The sequence below is a fragment of the Oncorhynchus tshawytscha genome, linkage group LG28 (assembly GCF_018296145.1).
Source record: "Oncorhynchus tshawytscha isolate Ot180627B linkage group LG28, Otsh_v2.0, whole genome shotgun sequence".
Lineage (NCBI taxonomy): Eukaryota > Metazoa > Chordata > Actinopteri > Salmoniformes > Salmonidae > Oncorhynchus > Oncorhynchus tshawytscha.
Genome location: NC_056456.1, coordinates 12,961,327 through 12,977,037, shown reverse-complemented (window position 1 = coordinate 12,977,037; position 15,711 = coordinate 12,961,327). Strand labels below are relative to the sequence as shown.

Here is a 15,711-nt window from a genome sequence, read left to right as displayed (position 1 = left end):
CGTTAAGACACTCATCAAACCCTGTCAAATTGGTTGTTGATCATTGTTGGACAACCATTTTCAGATCTTACCATAGATTTTCAAGTAGTTTTAAGTCAAAACTGTTACTCGGCCACTCGGGTAAGCAACTCCAGTGTTTTAGGTTATTGTCCTGCTAAAGGTGAATTCATCTACCAGTGTCTGGTGGAAAGCAGACTGAACCATGTTTTCCTGTGCTTAGCTCCATTCTGTTCCTTTTTTTAAATCCTGAAAAACTGAAAACTCCCCAGTCCTTAACGATTACAAGCATACCCATAACATGATGCAAACTCCATTATTCTTGAAAATATGGAACGTGGGACTTAGTAATATGTTTAGGGCAAATCCAATAAAACACAACACTTTGTATTCAGGTAACACCGGGGGCAAACTACCTGCCCTCCAGGACACCTACACCACCCAATGTCACAGGAAGGCCATAAAGATCATCAAGGACAACAACCACCCGAGCCACTGCCTGTTCACCTCGCTATCATCCAGAAGGCGAGGTCAGTACAGGTGCATCAAAGCTGGGACCAAGAGACTGAAAAACAGCTTCTATCTCAAGGCCATCAGACTGTTAAACAGCCACCACTAACATTGAGTGGCTGCTGCCAACACACTGACTCAACTCCAGCCACTTTAATAATGGGAATTGATGGGAAATGATGTAAAATATATCACTAGCCACTTTAAACAATGCAACCTAATATAATGTTCACATACCCTACATTATTCATCTCATATGTATATGTATATACTGTACTCTATATCATCTACTGCATCTTTATGTAATACATGTATCACTAGCCACTTTAACTATGCCACTTTGTTTACATACTCATCTCATATGTATATACTGCACTCAATACCATCTACTGTATCTTGCCTATGCCGCTCTGTACCATCACTCATTCATATATCTTTATGTACATATTCTTTATCCCCTTACACTTGTGTCTATAAGGTAGTAGTTTTGGAATTGTTAGCTAGATTACTTGTTGGTTATTACTGCATTGTCGGAACTAGAAGCACAAGCATTTCGCTACACTCGCATTAACATCTGCTAACCATGTGACATGTGTATGTGACAAATAAAATTGGATTTGATTTGAAAAGTGAATTGCTTTGACACATTTTTTTCCGTATTACTATTTTGCCTTGTTGCAAATAGGATGCATGTTTTGGAATATGTGTTATTCTGTACAGGCTTCCTTCTTTTCACTCTGTCAATTATGTTAGTTAGTATTGTGGCATTACTACAATGTTGTCGATCCATTCTCAGTTCTCTCTGAACACAGCCATTAAATTGTCACCAATGGCCTCGATACATTCCGGCGGGTTACAGTAGCATACTTTGTATCAGTCAAATTCTCGCGATAGTTAGGACTGCCTAATCGCACAACTTGTTGCTTCCTGGGTCTTCCTTTTGTTTGCGCATTAAGAAAAACGTTTGGACTACTGAATCGAAGCAAGATTTCCAGGTCTTATATCATTTTTGCTACATCGTAGTGTCATGAACAATGAATGTATATTTTTCACTAATGAAATGAAAAGTTGTTGCATTTGCAGAAATCGCAGTTCCATGCTTCAGCCCGCTGTATTTGCTAGGCTCAGTTACTACATCCAGTTGATTGCATGTTAAATGATTCGAGATCACAAGTGTGATACAAAATCTAAAACTAACGGTGCAAGAATGCATTATTTTTGTGAGAAAATAACACTGGGAAAAATTAAATGATATTTATTCTATAGCTAGCAGGTCATGTGAGTTAAAATGGGGGCACTTGACCTCTCGTATACAACCATGGGTCTAAAGGGCTCTTCAGTGCAGGTTTGCCAGGTCTAGCTAAAATCCGCCCGCCAGGTGTGAAAACTAGCCCAATATTTTTTTCACAGGAAGAGAGTTGCCAGATTTATCCAATAAACCCCTTTCCGTAATGTTATTGAGCGAATTAACAACACATATTGACGTCATTTAACGACAGGCTAAGAAGCAACATTTGGTTTTCCATCAAAATAATAATTATTGCGAGTTTAAGAATGTCGCAAGATAATATAAATCACCCTCACAAACTATTATAAAAACCCTCTTAGGCCTCGCTCCCCCTGTCTGAGATATCTACTGCAGCCCTCATCCTCCACATAAAACACCCGTTCTGTTAAAGGTCCCCAAAGCACACACATCGCTGGGTCGCTCGTCTTTTCAGTTCGCTACAGCTAGCGACTAGAACAAGCTGCAACAAACAATCAAACTGGACAGTTTTATCTCAATCTCTTCATTCCAAGACTCAATCATGGACACTCTTACTTACAGTTGTGGCTGCTTTGCGTGATGTGTTGTCTCTACCTTCTTTCCCTTTGTGCTGTTGTCTGTGCCCAATAATGTTTGAACCCTGTTTTGTGCTGCTACAATGCTGTGTTGTCATGTGTTGCTGCCATGATATGTTGTCTTAGGTCTTGTTTTATGTAATGTTGTGTTGTCTCTCTTGTCATGTGTGTGTTGTCCTATATTTTGATTTAATTTATTTTTAATCACCTGTCCCCGTAGGAGGCCTTTTGCCTTTTGGTAGGCCGTCATTGTAAATAAGAATTTGTTCTTAACTGACTTGCCTAGTTAAATAAAAAATATCCTATTTGCAAGATGTACTTGTCATTTCAATAGGGTAGGCTACTGACTAAAATCTGGGTTTATAATTGCAATTCAACTTTGCCATGGTTTGCTGAGCTAGATGCAGGTAGCCTATAGGCCAACATACCGAAGTCCACAATGAAACTGACATTAAATGTGGAGGATGATACATTAAGGACAGAGCTGTGACCATGATCACAATTGATCACTTCCAATTTATTTAACTAAACATGGCCATTACTAATTACATAGATACACAAGGCTACAACAGCAAACTGAAGTCATAGGCTATTTATTAAATATGTTTGCCAGCTCCAGGTAGGCTACACAAGTGGCACATTGATTTGCATTGACTCCAGTGATATCTTAATTTCAACATGTTTATTGTATCAAATGGTAGCCTACAATGGCATATACACGAATAGCCTATTTGATGGCCAACAGATGCAAATGTATCATTCTACACATTTTAATGTCAGTTTCACGCTAGGGAGTTCAGTAACTACCATTTCAAATATCCTCTCGCTCAGTGCTCCAGACCCTAGAACTGAGTATGCGTGAAAACCTTCGCTTTTCCAAAGGAAAAGTCGACATTAGAATGCGGTTTACTTTAAACCACCTCTGAACGAAGTTATCTAAAGAGCTCTAGTTTTCCAATGCTTTGTAGACGCTATGTCAGTTTTAGCGCGTTAATATGAAATATGAATATGAAATGGGTGTCTCCTTAATGGCTAATCTAAATAGCCTACCAACAACTGGTAAAAAGTTGTCACGATGTGCGCGCATACTGCTCTGTCTCAGTGACTGCACCGCTCTAACAACCAATCCCCTTAACGCACACACCCCTCCGGCTCTTCCCGTCCTCACTCAGTAACAGCCTGCTCACTGCCTGAGAGTCAGCAACAGCAGGTCACAGTGAAATATATATTTTTTTTTTAAAGAGAGAGAAATGCCATGGCGGCCGCGGTGCAATTTAGAAGTAGGCCAAAAACCTGAAACCCACGAACAATACATTTTCACCCGCGACATCGTTTTCAAAGTAGCCCAATTTTACCGGAAAACCACAAACATGGCAACCCTGCTTGAGTGGGCACCTGTCTAGTCATATCTATTCATGTGAAAGAAGTGTGTCCAGTTGCTTTCTATCTCTGTGTTTTGCTGCTGGTCTCAATCAATCCAGTAATCCATGGAACTATCCATCAACCAAATAGTTTTCCCTTTTAAAAAAGATTGCCGTTTTGAAACTGCTGTAGAAGTGTAGTAACTGCAGTTGACTGTGGTATTTTAGACACGGTCATTTCAGAATAACTGCAGTTACTCTGCAAAATTACTGCAGTAAAAAAAACGGTTATTCTGGATGCAGTATTTGCAGCATAATGCAGTTATACTGCACTCTGACTACAATCTTTTTACTAAGGAATGTTTTTCCAGTACTGGAATATCTCATAACTAATAAGTTATGTGTAATGTAGTAATGATAAAATATTATATTCTGCAGGATTAAAATCCCCAGAGACCCAACCATTTCACCATGTCAGCACTGAGCGGTAAGGTCCAGACTGTGTTGGGTCCAATAGAACCCGACCAGCTGGGTAGAACCATGACCCACGAGCACCTGACCATGACCTTTGAGTGCTGCTACTTCTCTCCGGCCCCAGGGGACGAGACTGTTGCCCAGGCCCCCATCCAGATGAAGAATCTATTCTGGCTGAAGCAGAACCCTTACAGCAGGTAAACTCCCCTCCATATGTATTTCGACAGTGCACATTTTTATTTAATTTGGGTCTATACTCCAGCATTTTAGATTTGAGATAGAATGTTTTATATTAGGCGAAAGTACATAATGTCAGCTTTTATTTGAGGGTATTTTCATACATATCTGTTTTACTGTTTAGATGCATAAAGTCCTTTAATTTCTACTCTCACCATTTGAAGAAGTCATCATTATTTGGACAAATTTACTTAGTTTAAAAATGTAGTCAAAAGTTTAGTATTTGGTCCCATATTCCTTGCACACAATGACTACATCTACAAAGTTGTTGGATGCATTTGCGGTTTGTTATGGTTGTGTTTTGGATTATGTTTTGCCCAAATTCTGTTTTCTCCGTTGAGTTTTTCCAGGTTTCCGTTCATCAGTTTTTCGATCTCAAAATCACACTTTTTTAAAGAGTAACTTTTATGAAGAAGATAAATAACATAAACCAGATGTCTTAGTTATAGTGAAACAAGTCAATTCTGGTCTTCATTTTGACTGTTCGTTACAAAAGTGATAGATTTTGGTCTTTCAGTAATAAATCTAGCTCTTTTTGCCTCTAGCGGTTCAACTCTACCATTGACATCATGATGTGTAGGCACCTTGAGAAGGTGCAAGGTGCCTCTACGTCATCTCAAGGGAGGGGTTCGGTATGAAATACACTCCCTACTAGATGTGCTGGGTGGTACCACCTCAAGCCTTACTATAAAAGTAGGCGACAGCACGCCTTATTTGGCAATGGTCTTGGTAAGTATAGTGTGCCAATACATTTTGCATGATGCTTTCTTGAAAAGACAATTGAAGTTTCACAAAATTCGAAAGGCAGTAAGGCACATTTCCTTATATGACCAAATTCAATGTTTCATACACATGTGCTTTTCCGAAATAGAAAAAATGTAGGCTGAGGATTATACGTTTATATTTGTAGCTACATAATCTTAACAAGAAATAGATGACAATGGTGGTCATGACAACTTGGCTCATAGTTCAATGGTTGTGAGTTATAAAAAAATAAAATAAAAAAGTTAACTAGGCAAGTCGGTTAAGAACAAATTCTTATTTACAATGACAGCCTAGGAACAGTGGGTTAACTGCCTTGTTCAGGGACAGAAAGACAGATTTTTACCTTGTCAGCTCGGGGATTCGATCTAGCATCCTTTTGGTTATGGGCCCAACGCTCTAACCACTACCTGCTTCCCCCTGCCGCCCTAATCCCACATGGGGCAGATATCTTTTTCTCTCTCTTCATTTTCATCCCCAGCACACACACTTCTAATTCTGAAAACTGAAAGCATACCTTTGAGCAGGGCTGGATTAAGAAATCATAGGTACTTAGTTTAGTTTTTTTATAGCTTTTATAATACCACACAAATGACCAAAATGAGATCAATCTGGTCTTGAATTTTTTTTAAACAACAATAGCCCAGGCCAAAGAACAGATACACAGATACAATATAAGGAGGAAATACACTACCGTTCAAAAGTTTGGGGTCACTTAGAAATGTCCTTGTTTTTTAAATAAAAGCTAATTTTGTCCATTTTAAAAGAACATCAACTTGATCAGAAATACAGTGTAGACATTGTTAATGTTGTAAATGACTATTGTAGGTGGAAATGGCTGACTTTTAATGGAATATTTACATAGGCGTCTTAGAGGCCCATTATCAGCAACCATCACTCCTAGCTAATAAAGTTTTTGCAATTATGTTAACACAGCTGAAAACTGTTGTCGTGATTAAAGAAGCAATAAAACTGGCCTTCTTTAGACTAGTTGAGTATCTGGAGCATCAGCGTTTGTGGGTTCCATTACAGGCTCAAAATAGCAGAAACAAATAACTTTCTTCTGAAACTTGTCAGTCTATTTTTGTTCTGATAAATGAAGGCTATTCCATGCGAGAAATTGCCAAGAAACTGAAGATCTTGTACAACGCTGTGTACTACTTCCTTCACAGAACAGCGCAAACTGGCTCTAATCAGAATAGAGAGAGGAGTGGGAGGCCCCGTGCACAAATGAGCATGAGGACAAGTACATAAGCGTTTCTAGTTTGAGAAGCAGACGCCTCACAAGTCCTCAACTGGCAGCTTCATTAAATATTACCAGCAAAACACCTGTCTCAACATCAACAGTGAAGAGGCGACTCCAGGATGTTGGCCTTCTCGGCAGAGTTCCTCTGTCCAGTGTCTGTGTTCTTTTGCCCATCTTAATCTTTTCTTTTTATTGGCCTGTCTGAGATATGGCTTTTTCTTTGCAACTCTGCCTAGAAGGCCAGCATCCTAGAGTTGCCTCTTCATTGTTGACGTTGAAACTGGTGTTTTGCGGGTTTCCAGCTACAATAGTCATTTACAACATTAACAATGTCTACATTATATTTCTGATCAATTTGGTGTTATTTTAATGGACACAAATGTGCTTTTCTTTCAAAAACAAGGACATTTCTAAGTGACCCCAAACTTTTGAACAGTAGTGCTTTTACATTTATATATTCTTATTCCATTCCTTTACTTAGATTTGTGTGTATTAGGTATTGGTTGTGGAATTGTTAGATATTACTTGTTAGATATTGCGGCACGGTCGGAACTACAAGCACTAGCATTTCGCTACACTAGCAATAACATCTGCTAACCATGTGTATGTGACCAATAAAATTAGATTTGATATACACAGGAAACTGTTGAGCGTGAAAAACCGAGCAGCATTGCAGTTCTTGACACAAACCGGTGCGCTTGGCACTTACTATCATACCTGTTCAAGGGTACTTAAGTCTTTTCTCTTGTCCATTCACCCTCTGAATGGCACACATACACAATCCATGTCTCAGGGTTTAAAAATCCTTCTTGAACCTTTCTCCTCCCCTTCATCTACACTGATTGAAGTGGATTTAACAAGTGACATAGATAAGGGATCAGAGCTTTTACCTGGATTTACCTGGTCAGTCTGTCATGGAAGGAGCAGGTGTTTTTGAATGTTTTGTACGCTCAGTGTGGTCTAGCACCCTAACAGCAAATAGTCTATATAGCCCGTACAGCAGGCAGATTTCTAGAACCATACAGCGGGTAGTCTAGAACGTGTTCAGGCTGAAGCCAATAGACAAATCTCTGTGTCCCTGTAACAATCTTCTTCAGCCATGAAAACCTGCTGCTGCTGCAGGAGACCAATGCTGTGCGGGAAGAGCTGCATGAGTACCGAAAGGCAGGAGGGGGTACCATCGTAGAAAACACTACCCAGGGTATCGCTCGGGATCTGCCCTGCCTCAAACAGCTGGCCAAGGATACGGGCGTCCACATCATAGGAGGGGCGGGGTACTATGTGGACGCCACCCACTCTGAGGCCACCAGGAAGATGACCGTGGAGAAGGTGGGGGAGGTTTATGGTAGTTTGTGTCTGTGTGAAGGTATACTGGCCCATTTGTAGACGCCCCCTCTCGGTCAAATGTATCCAAGTGGCTTTGGTCAGCTGTCTCCCACCTGAGGGAGCTATGGCCAGTTTGTGTCCCTTGTCTGCCACTACTTCCCCTGGCTAACACTCGACTTCTCTCTCCAGCTCACAGACATCATCATCAGTGAGGTTCTCCACGGGGCGGATGGGACCGAGATCCGCTGCGGTGTGATTGGAGAGATCGGCTGCAGCTGGCCAATCACGGACAGTGAGAAGAAAGTGCTGCAGGCCACTGCACATGCTCAGACCGAGCTGGGCTGCCCAGTCATCATCCACCCAGGACGGAACCCTGGTGCACCGGCTGAGATAGTGCGTCTCCTGCAAGAAGCTGGAGGTGACATCAGCAAGACTGTTATGTCACACCTGGATAGGTGAGAGCTTTCATTCAGGGCCCAGAGTGGAATGGAGGGGTGGCAGGACTTTTTTTCCTGGTCAGACACATAGTCAGGAAAAGGTCAGAGGCCTACATGGGTTTATAATACAGTATGAACAATTATACTTATAAAGCAAGCTTCTACAGTGCATTTGGAAAGTATTCAGACCTATTGACTTTTTCCACATTTTGTTACATTAAAAGCAACAACACAAAAGTACCACATTTTCATAAGTATTGAGATTCTTTACTCAGTTCTTTGTTGAAGCACCTTTGGCAGCGATTACAGCCTCAAACCTTCTTGGTTATGACGCTACAAGCTTGGCACACCTGTATTTGGAGAGTTTCTCCCATTCTTCTCTGCAGATCCTCTCAAGCTCTTGTCCCGAAGCCACTCCTGCGTTGTCTTGGCTGTGTGCTTAGGGTGTGACTTCCGTCTGGCCACTCTACCATAAAGGCCTGATTGGTGGAGTGTCCTTTTGGAAGGTTCTTCCATCTTCCGACTCTTTTCTCTGTGTATATCAATGATGTTGCTCTTGCTGCGGGCGATTCCCTGATCCACCTCTACGCAGACGACACCATTCTATATACTTTCGGCCCGTCATTGGACACTGTGCTATCTAACCTCCAAACAAGCTTCAATGCCATACAACACTCCTTCCGTGGCCTCCAACTGCTCTTAAACGCTAGTAAAACCAAATGCATGCTTTTCAGCCGATCGCTGCCTGCACCCGCATGCCCGACTAGCATCACCACCCTGGATGGTTCCGACCTTGAATATGTGGTCATCTATAAGTACCTAGGTGTCTGGCTAGACTGCAAACTCTCCTTCCAGACTCATATCAAACATCTCCAATCAAAAATCAAATCAAGAGTCGCCTTTCTATTCCGCAACAAAGCCTCCTTCACTCACGCTGCCAAGCTTACCCTAGTAAAACTGACTATCCTACCAATCCTCGACTTCGGCGATGTCATCTACAAAATGGCTTCCAACACTCTACTCAGCAAACTGGATGCAGTATATCACAGTGCCATCCGTTTTGTCACTAAAGCACCTTATACCACCCACCACTGCGACTTGTATGCTCTAGTCGGCTGGCCCTCGCTACATATTCGTCGCCAGACCCACTGGCTCCAGGTCATCTACAAGTCCATGCTAGGTAAAGCTCCGCCTTATCTCAGTTCACTGGTCACGATGGCAACACCCATCCGTAGCACGCGCTCCAGCAGGTGTATCTCACTGATCATCCCTAAAGCCAACACCTCATTTGGCCGCCTTTCGTTCCAGTACTCTGCTGCCTGTGACTGGAACGAATTGCAAAAATCGCTGAAGTTGGAGACTTTTATCTCCCTCACCAACTTCAAACATCAGCTATCTGAGCAGCTAACCGATCGCTGCAGCTGTACATAGTCTATTGGTAAATAGCCCACCCATTTTCACCTACCTCATCCCCATACTGTTTTTATTTACTTACTTTTCTGCTCTTTTGCACATCAATATCTCTACCTGTACATGACCGTCTGATCATTTATCACTCCAGTGTTAATCTGCAAAATTGTAACTATTCGTCTACCTCCTCATGCCTTTTGCACACATTGTATATAGACTCCCCCTTTGTTTTCTACTGTGTTATTGACTTGTTAATTGTTTATTCCATGTGTAACTCTGTGTTGTCTGCTCACACTGCTATGCTTTATCTTGGCCAGGTCGCAGTTGTAAATGAGAACTTGTTCTCAACTAGCCTACCTGGTTAAATAAAGGTGAAATAAAAAATATTAAAAAATCTCCACAGAGGAACTCGGGAGCTCTGTCACAGTGACCATTGGGTTCTTGGTCACCTTCCTGACCAAGGCCCTTCTCCCCCGATTGCTCAGTTTGGCTGGGAGGCTAGCTCTAGGGAGAGTCTTGGTGGTTCCAAACTTATTCCATTTAAGAATGATGGAGGCACTGTATTCTTGGGGAGCTTCAATGCTACAGAAATGTTTTGGTACCCTTCCCCAAACCAGTGCCTCGACACAATCCTGTCTCTGAGCTCTATGGACAATTCCTTGGATCTCACGGCTTGGTTTTTGCTCTGACATGCACTGTCAACTGTGGGATCTTATATAGACGTGTGTGTCTTTCCAAATCATGTCCAATCAATTTAATTTACCACAGGTGGACACTAATGAAGTTGTAGGAACATCTCAAGGATGATCAATGGAAACAAGATGCTCCCGAGTTAAATTTCAAGTCTCATAGCAAAGTGTTTGAATAATTCTAAGGTATTTCTGTTTCTATTTTTTTATACATTTGTGAACATTTCTAAACCTGTTTTCACTTTGTCATTTTGGGGTATTGTGTGTAGATTAGATTTTTTTTAAATTTAAAAATCTATTTTAGAGTAAGGCTGTAACAAAATGTGGAAAAGGTGAGGGGTTTGAATACTTTCGGAATACACTGTAATTGTTCAGGAATGTGTTAAGGCGTATTGTGGAGAATCTGCTGATGCCTCAAAGATCGCTTCAGTGATGAGTGACTAAATTATTCATGGTTTGTTTTCCTAACACAGGACCATATTTGACCATGGAGAGCTGCTGGAGTTTGCAAAGATGGGGAGTTACCTGGAATACGACCTGTTTGGAACAGAGATGCTGAACTATGCCTATAACCTGGAGGTGGACATGCCCAGTGACAGCCAGAGAGTCAAGGCGTGAGTGCTCTTTGCTACCGAACTACCTACTAGACAACTGCAGCTAAACTAGGTCAATTTGATTGTCTGTATCTACTTCACGATACTTTACTAAACCTAAAAAGTTAAATAATGCCCATGGATCTCTTTTGATGTGTGTGCGTGCATCAAATCAAACTTTATTTGTCACATGCGCCGAATAAAACAGGTGTAGACCTTACCGTGAAATGCTTACTTACAAGCCCTTAACCAACAATGCAGTTCAACAAAGAGTTAAGACAATATTTACCAAATAAACTAAAGTTTAAAAAATTATTAAAAGTAACACAATAAAATAACAATAACCCGGCCATATACACAGGGTACCGAGTCAATTTTCCGGGGGTACAAGTTAGTCAGGGTAATTTGTACATGTAGGTAGAGGTCAAGTGACTATGCATAGATCGTAAACAGCGAGTAGCAGCAGTGTAAAAACAAACTGGGGGGGGGGGCAGCAGCAGCAATCTAAGTAGTCAGGGATGCCATTTGATTAATTGTTCATCAGTCTTATGGCATGGGAGTGGAAGCTGGACCTAGACTTGGCGCTCCAGTACTGCTTGCTGTGTGGTAGCAGAGAGAACAGTCTATGACTTGGGTGACTGGAGTCTTTGACAATTTATTTTACTTTCCTCTGACACCGCCTAGTAAATAGGTCCTGTATGGCAGGAAGCTTGGCCCCAGTGATGTACTGGGCCGTTAGCACTACCCTCTGTAGTGCCTTACGATCAGATGCCGAGCAGTTGCCATACCAGGCGGTGATGCAACCGGTCAGGATGCTCTCAATGGTGCAGCTGTAGACATTTTTGCGGATCTGGGGACCATTGCCAAATCTTTTCAGTCTCCTGAGGGGGAAAAGGTGTTGTCGTGCCCTCTTCACGACTGTCTTGGTGTGTTTGGACCATGATAGTTCTATGGTGATGTGAACACCAAGGAACTTGAAACTCTCAACCCGCTACACTACACTACTGTTGTCCTGGCACCACATGGCCAGGTCTCTGACCTCCTCCCTATAGGCTGTCTCATCATTGTCGATAATCAGGCCTACCACTGTTGTGTCGTCAGCAAACTTAATGATGGCGTTGGAGTTGTGATTGGCCACGCGGTCGTGGGTGAACAGGGAGTACAGGATGAGACTATGCACTCACCCCTGAGGTGCCCCAGTGTTGAGGATGAGCGTGGCAGATGTGCTGTTGCCTACTCTTACTACCTGGGGGTGGCCAGTCAGGAAGTCCAGGATCCAGTTGCAGAGGGAGGTGTTTAGTCCCAGGGTCCTTAGCTTAGTGATGAGCTTTGTGGGCACTATGGTGTTGAACACTGAGCTGTAGTAAATTAACAGCATTCTCACATAGGTGTTCCTTTTGTCCAGATGGCAAAGAACAGTGTGGAGTGCGATTGAGGGTTGCGTCATCTGTGGATTTGTTGGGGCAGTATGCGAATTGGAGTGGGTCTAGGGTATCTGGGATGATGCTATTGATGTGAGACATTTCAAAGCACTTCATGGCTACCGACATGAGTGCTACTGGTCAGCTCGTGGCTGGGTTTCCCTTTTGTAGTCTGTAATAGTTTACAAGTCCTGTCACATCCTACGAGCGTCAGAGCCGGTATAGTAGGATTAAATTTTAATCCTGCGTTGACGGTTTGCCTGTTTGAGGGCATAGCTGGATTTCTTGTAAGCGTCCGGATTAGTGTCCCACTCCTTGAAAGTGGCAGCTCTAGAATTTAGCTCGATGCAGATGTTGCCTGTAATCCATGGCTTCTGGTTGGGATATGTACGTACGGTCACTGTGGGGACGATGTCGTCGATGCACTTATTGATGATATACTCCTCAATGCCATTGGATTAATCCCGGGAACATTTTCCAGTCTGTGCTACCAGAACAGTCCTGTAGTGTAGCATCCGCGTCATCTGACCACTTCCATATTGATCAAGTCACTGGTACTTCCTGCTTTAGTTTTTACTTGTAAGAAGGAATCAGGAGGATAGAATTATGGTCACTTTACCAGATGGAGGGCCGGGGAGAGCTTTGTATGCATCTCTGTGTGGAGTAAAGGTGGTCCAGAGTTGTTGTTTTTTTCTCTGGTTGCACATGCTGTCTTAGTGCCAGCATCGGTTTGAGGTGGTAAATAGAAGGCTGTGAATAATATAAATGAGAACTCTGTTGGTAGATAGTGTGGTCTACAGCTTATCATGAGGTACTCTACCTCAGGCGAGTTATACCTCGAAACATCTTTAATATTAGACATCACCCACCAGATGTTATTGACAAAATATGACACACACCCCTGCCCCTCGTCTTACCAGACGCAGCTTTTCTGTCCTGCCGATGCAGGGAAAATCCCGCCAGCTCTATATTATCCGTGTCGCCGTTCAGCCACGACTCGATTAAACATAAGATATTACAGTTTTTAATGTCCCGTTGGTAGGATAGTCTTGATCGTATTTCATCCATTTTGTTTTCCAATGATTGCACATTGTCCAATAGAACGGATGGCAGTGGAGGTTTACTCACTCGCCTACGAATTCTCAGACGGCAGCCCGACCTTCGCCCCCCTTTTTCTCCGTCTTTTCTTCACTCAAATGACAGTGATTTGGGCCCGTTCCTGAGAAAGCAGTATATCTTTCATGTCAGACTCATTATAGAAAAACATCTTTGTAAAGTTCGAGGTGAGTAATCGATGTTCTGATGTCCAAAAGTTATTTTCGGTCATAAGAGACAGTAGCAGCAACGTTATATGCTAAATAAGTTACAAACAATGCGAAAAAAACTCATAAAATAGCACAGTTGGTTAGGAGCCCGTAAAACGGCAGCCATCAACTCCAGCGCCATTAGATGTGTGTGTGTGTGTGTGTGTGTGTTTGTGCCTGTGTCTCCCACCCTCTCTAGCTTGGCGTTCCTGGTCCAGGAGGGATATGAGGACAACATTGTCATTGCCCACGACATCCACACCAAGAACCGTCTCACCAAGTACGGAGGGCACGGCTACTCACACATACTGAAGAACATCGTGCCCAAGATGCTGAGGAGAGGGATCAACCAGACCCAGGTGGACAAGATCCTCATAGACAACCCCAAACGCTGGCTCACATTCAAATGAAGGATCAGAATCAGATCACCCAGAAGATAAAAGCTGCTCCATAGGCCTTTATCCTTTTCAACAGCTACTGAACTCACAGTAAAAAAAAAAGTGTTTAGAAATGTTTTATTACTTTCAAATTACCAAATGCAATTGATGTCAGAAGTTGACATTTTTTATTCTTGCTACTTGTCTGTGATTTACTGAATCGAAGTGTTCTATTGAGAGGTAAACAAGGGAAAAAAACCTTGGATTGAACACTAAAAACATTCTGATAGCTGAGTGAGGAGTAACGTTAAATCAAATATATTCGTCACACAATTACTTGCCATGACTGAATCAAAGCTTCAATTCATGTTTGTAATTAATTATTAATACTGTAAGCAAATAAATTAAACCATCCAGCTAGAAAAAAGTCGTAGACTAAATCTAAATGTGGTGCCAATATACACAGAAACCAAATGTCATTTAACAAGACAAAGCGACAGTTTCTGCCCCAAACAAACTCAAGGACATGGACTGCACATCGTCTGCACTTGGTGCTCTACTCATAAATATGGTGCTTTCCGTTCTGACTAGTTTTAGTGAAAGCCATAGGAGCTTTGTTTGTAGTAATGACATTTAACAAAGATTATTTGTGAAAAGTAGTGACATTGTTCCCATTTTACATTATTCTTTTTTTATTGCTAAACGATATTGGGGTACCAAAAGATTTCTTTATTAGTATGCTTGTTAGATGTGTTTTCCCGATGTCACACTGTGACTGGGTGGCTATAGGAGGGGATCTGGTTGGCTGGTAGATTGTGATGTCACCCAATGGGTTCCTATGGGAGGGGGCTGGTAGGTCATCCTGAAGGACATGGTCTTCCCTTCTGAGAACAGGTGGCATCACAGAGGGACTTCACCACATGAGCATCGACATCACAGCAGACAATACATAACCATTGTGTCACTTTAGGACAGTGTGTGATAGGATTTAAAAAGTTAGGGAGTAGGAGTATATCCCCCCCCCCCCGATACATCACCAAATCGAACATCATGGTAGTCTGCCATTCAGAGGAAAATGTGACCCAGGAATATTTTCTTACCATTTTCAATGCTCTGCTAAAATTTGAACTTTGTTTTACATGATACATCATGATAATGTACCAAAGTCATTAAAATTGGTTTTGATTTATTTTCTCTAGTGGCATGTTTTTCTTCCATATAATGTATCGTTTCCATTTCAAATACTGGCTGTAGACCTAATTAATCTTAGTGGAGTAGCACTTAATTCATTTTCCAGGAAAAGGTTGAATTGGACTGTATATGATGATAATGATAGCTCTTTTACACTTAATGCAGTAGTCTTATAAAGCATTAGTAATAGATCAGCACTGCAGTAAGATGCAGACAGAAACACATCAAACATTATTACTTCATACAGTATAGTTTTAATCACCTCTGAGTATTATTTCCTATTCTATAGACTAATATGAACTGAGATGTGTTACAAGACCAATTGAAATGAATTGATTAGTTGACCCAATGTCAAAAGCCATGGACAGCAATGAAGCATTAACGCCATTCCTGTTTAACCTGCATTAATATTGGTTTATACAGATGAAACGTTCACTCATCACCTTCCTTGTTTCCACGTGTCCAAGTTTCTGTATTGGACAATGCATAATTTGGAGATTTTATGCACAAAACTAAATGTCCATTTTAATGTTA

At 41.8% G+C, this 15,711-nt stretch overlaps 1 protein-coding gene across 3 annotated transcripts; it reads left to right on the top strand.

Annotated features, from left to right (window-relative positions):
- Positions 1–1,375: 1,375 nt before the first annotated feature.
- LOC112226765 (phosphotriesterase-related protein) lies at positions 1,376–15,175 on the top strand. 3 transcript variants are annotated; one of them, XM_024391302.2, is made up of 7 exons: positions 1,384–1,502; positions 4,149–4,197; positions 4,309–4,381; positions 7,527–7,758; positions 7,945–8,210; positions 10,765–10,905; positions 13,809–15,175. In XM_024391302.2, the coding sequence occupies exons 2-7, from the start codon at positions 4,182–4,184 to the stop codon at positions 14,017–14,019; spliced, it is 939 nt and encodes a 312-aa protein (XP_024247070.1). In that variant the 5' UTR covers positions 1,384–1,502; positions 4,149–4,181; the 3' UTR covers positions 14,020–15,175. The 3 variants fall into 3 exon arrangements, with proteins under 3 accessions (XP_024247071.1, XP_024247070.1, XP_024247069.1); XM_024391303.2 differs by lacking the exon at positions 4,149–4,197 and having other exon boundaries at positions 1,376–1,502; XM_024391301.2 differs by having other exon boundaries at positions 4,149–4,381.
- Positions 15,176–15,711: the final 536 nt, after the last annotated feature.

Coding starts and splice junctions, on each gene's coding strand:
- LOC112226765 (XM_024391301.2), top strand. CDS start 4,182: ATGTCAGCACTGAGCGGTAAGGTCCAGACTGTGTTGGGTCCAATAGAA. Junction 4,382..7,526: donor AAGCAGAACCCTTACAGCAG/GTAAACTCCCCT, acceptor AATCTTCTTCAG/CCATGAAAACCTGCTGCTGC. Junction 10,906..13,808: donor GACAGCCAGAGAGTCAAGGC/GTGAGTGCTCTT, acceptor CACCCTCTCTAG/CTTGGCGTTCCTGGTCCAGG.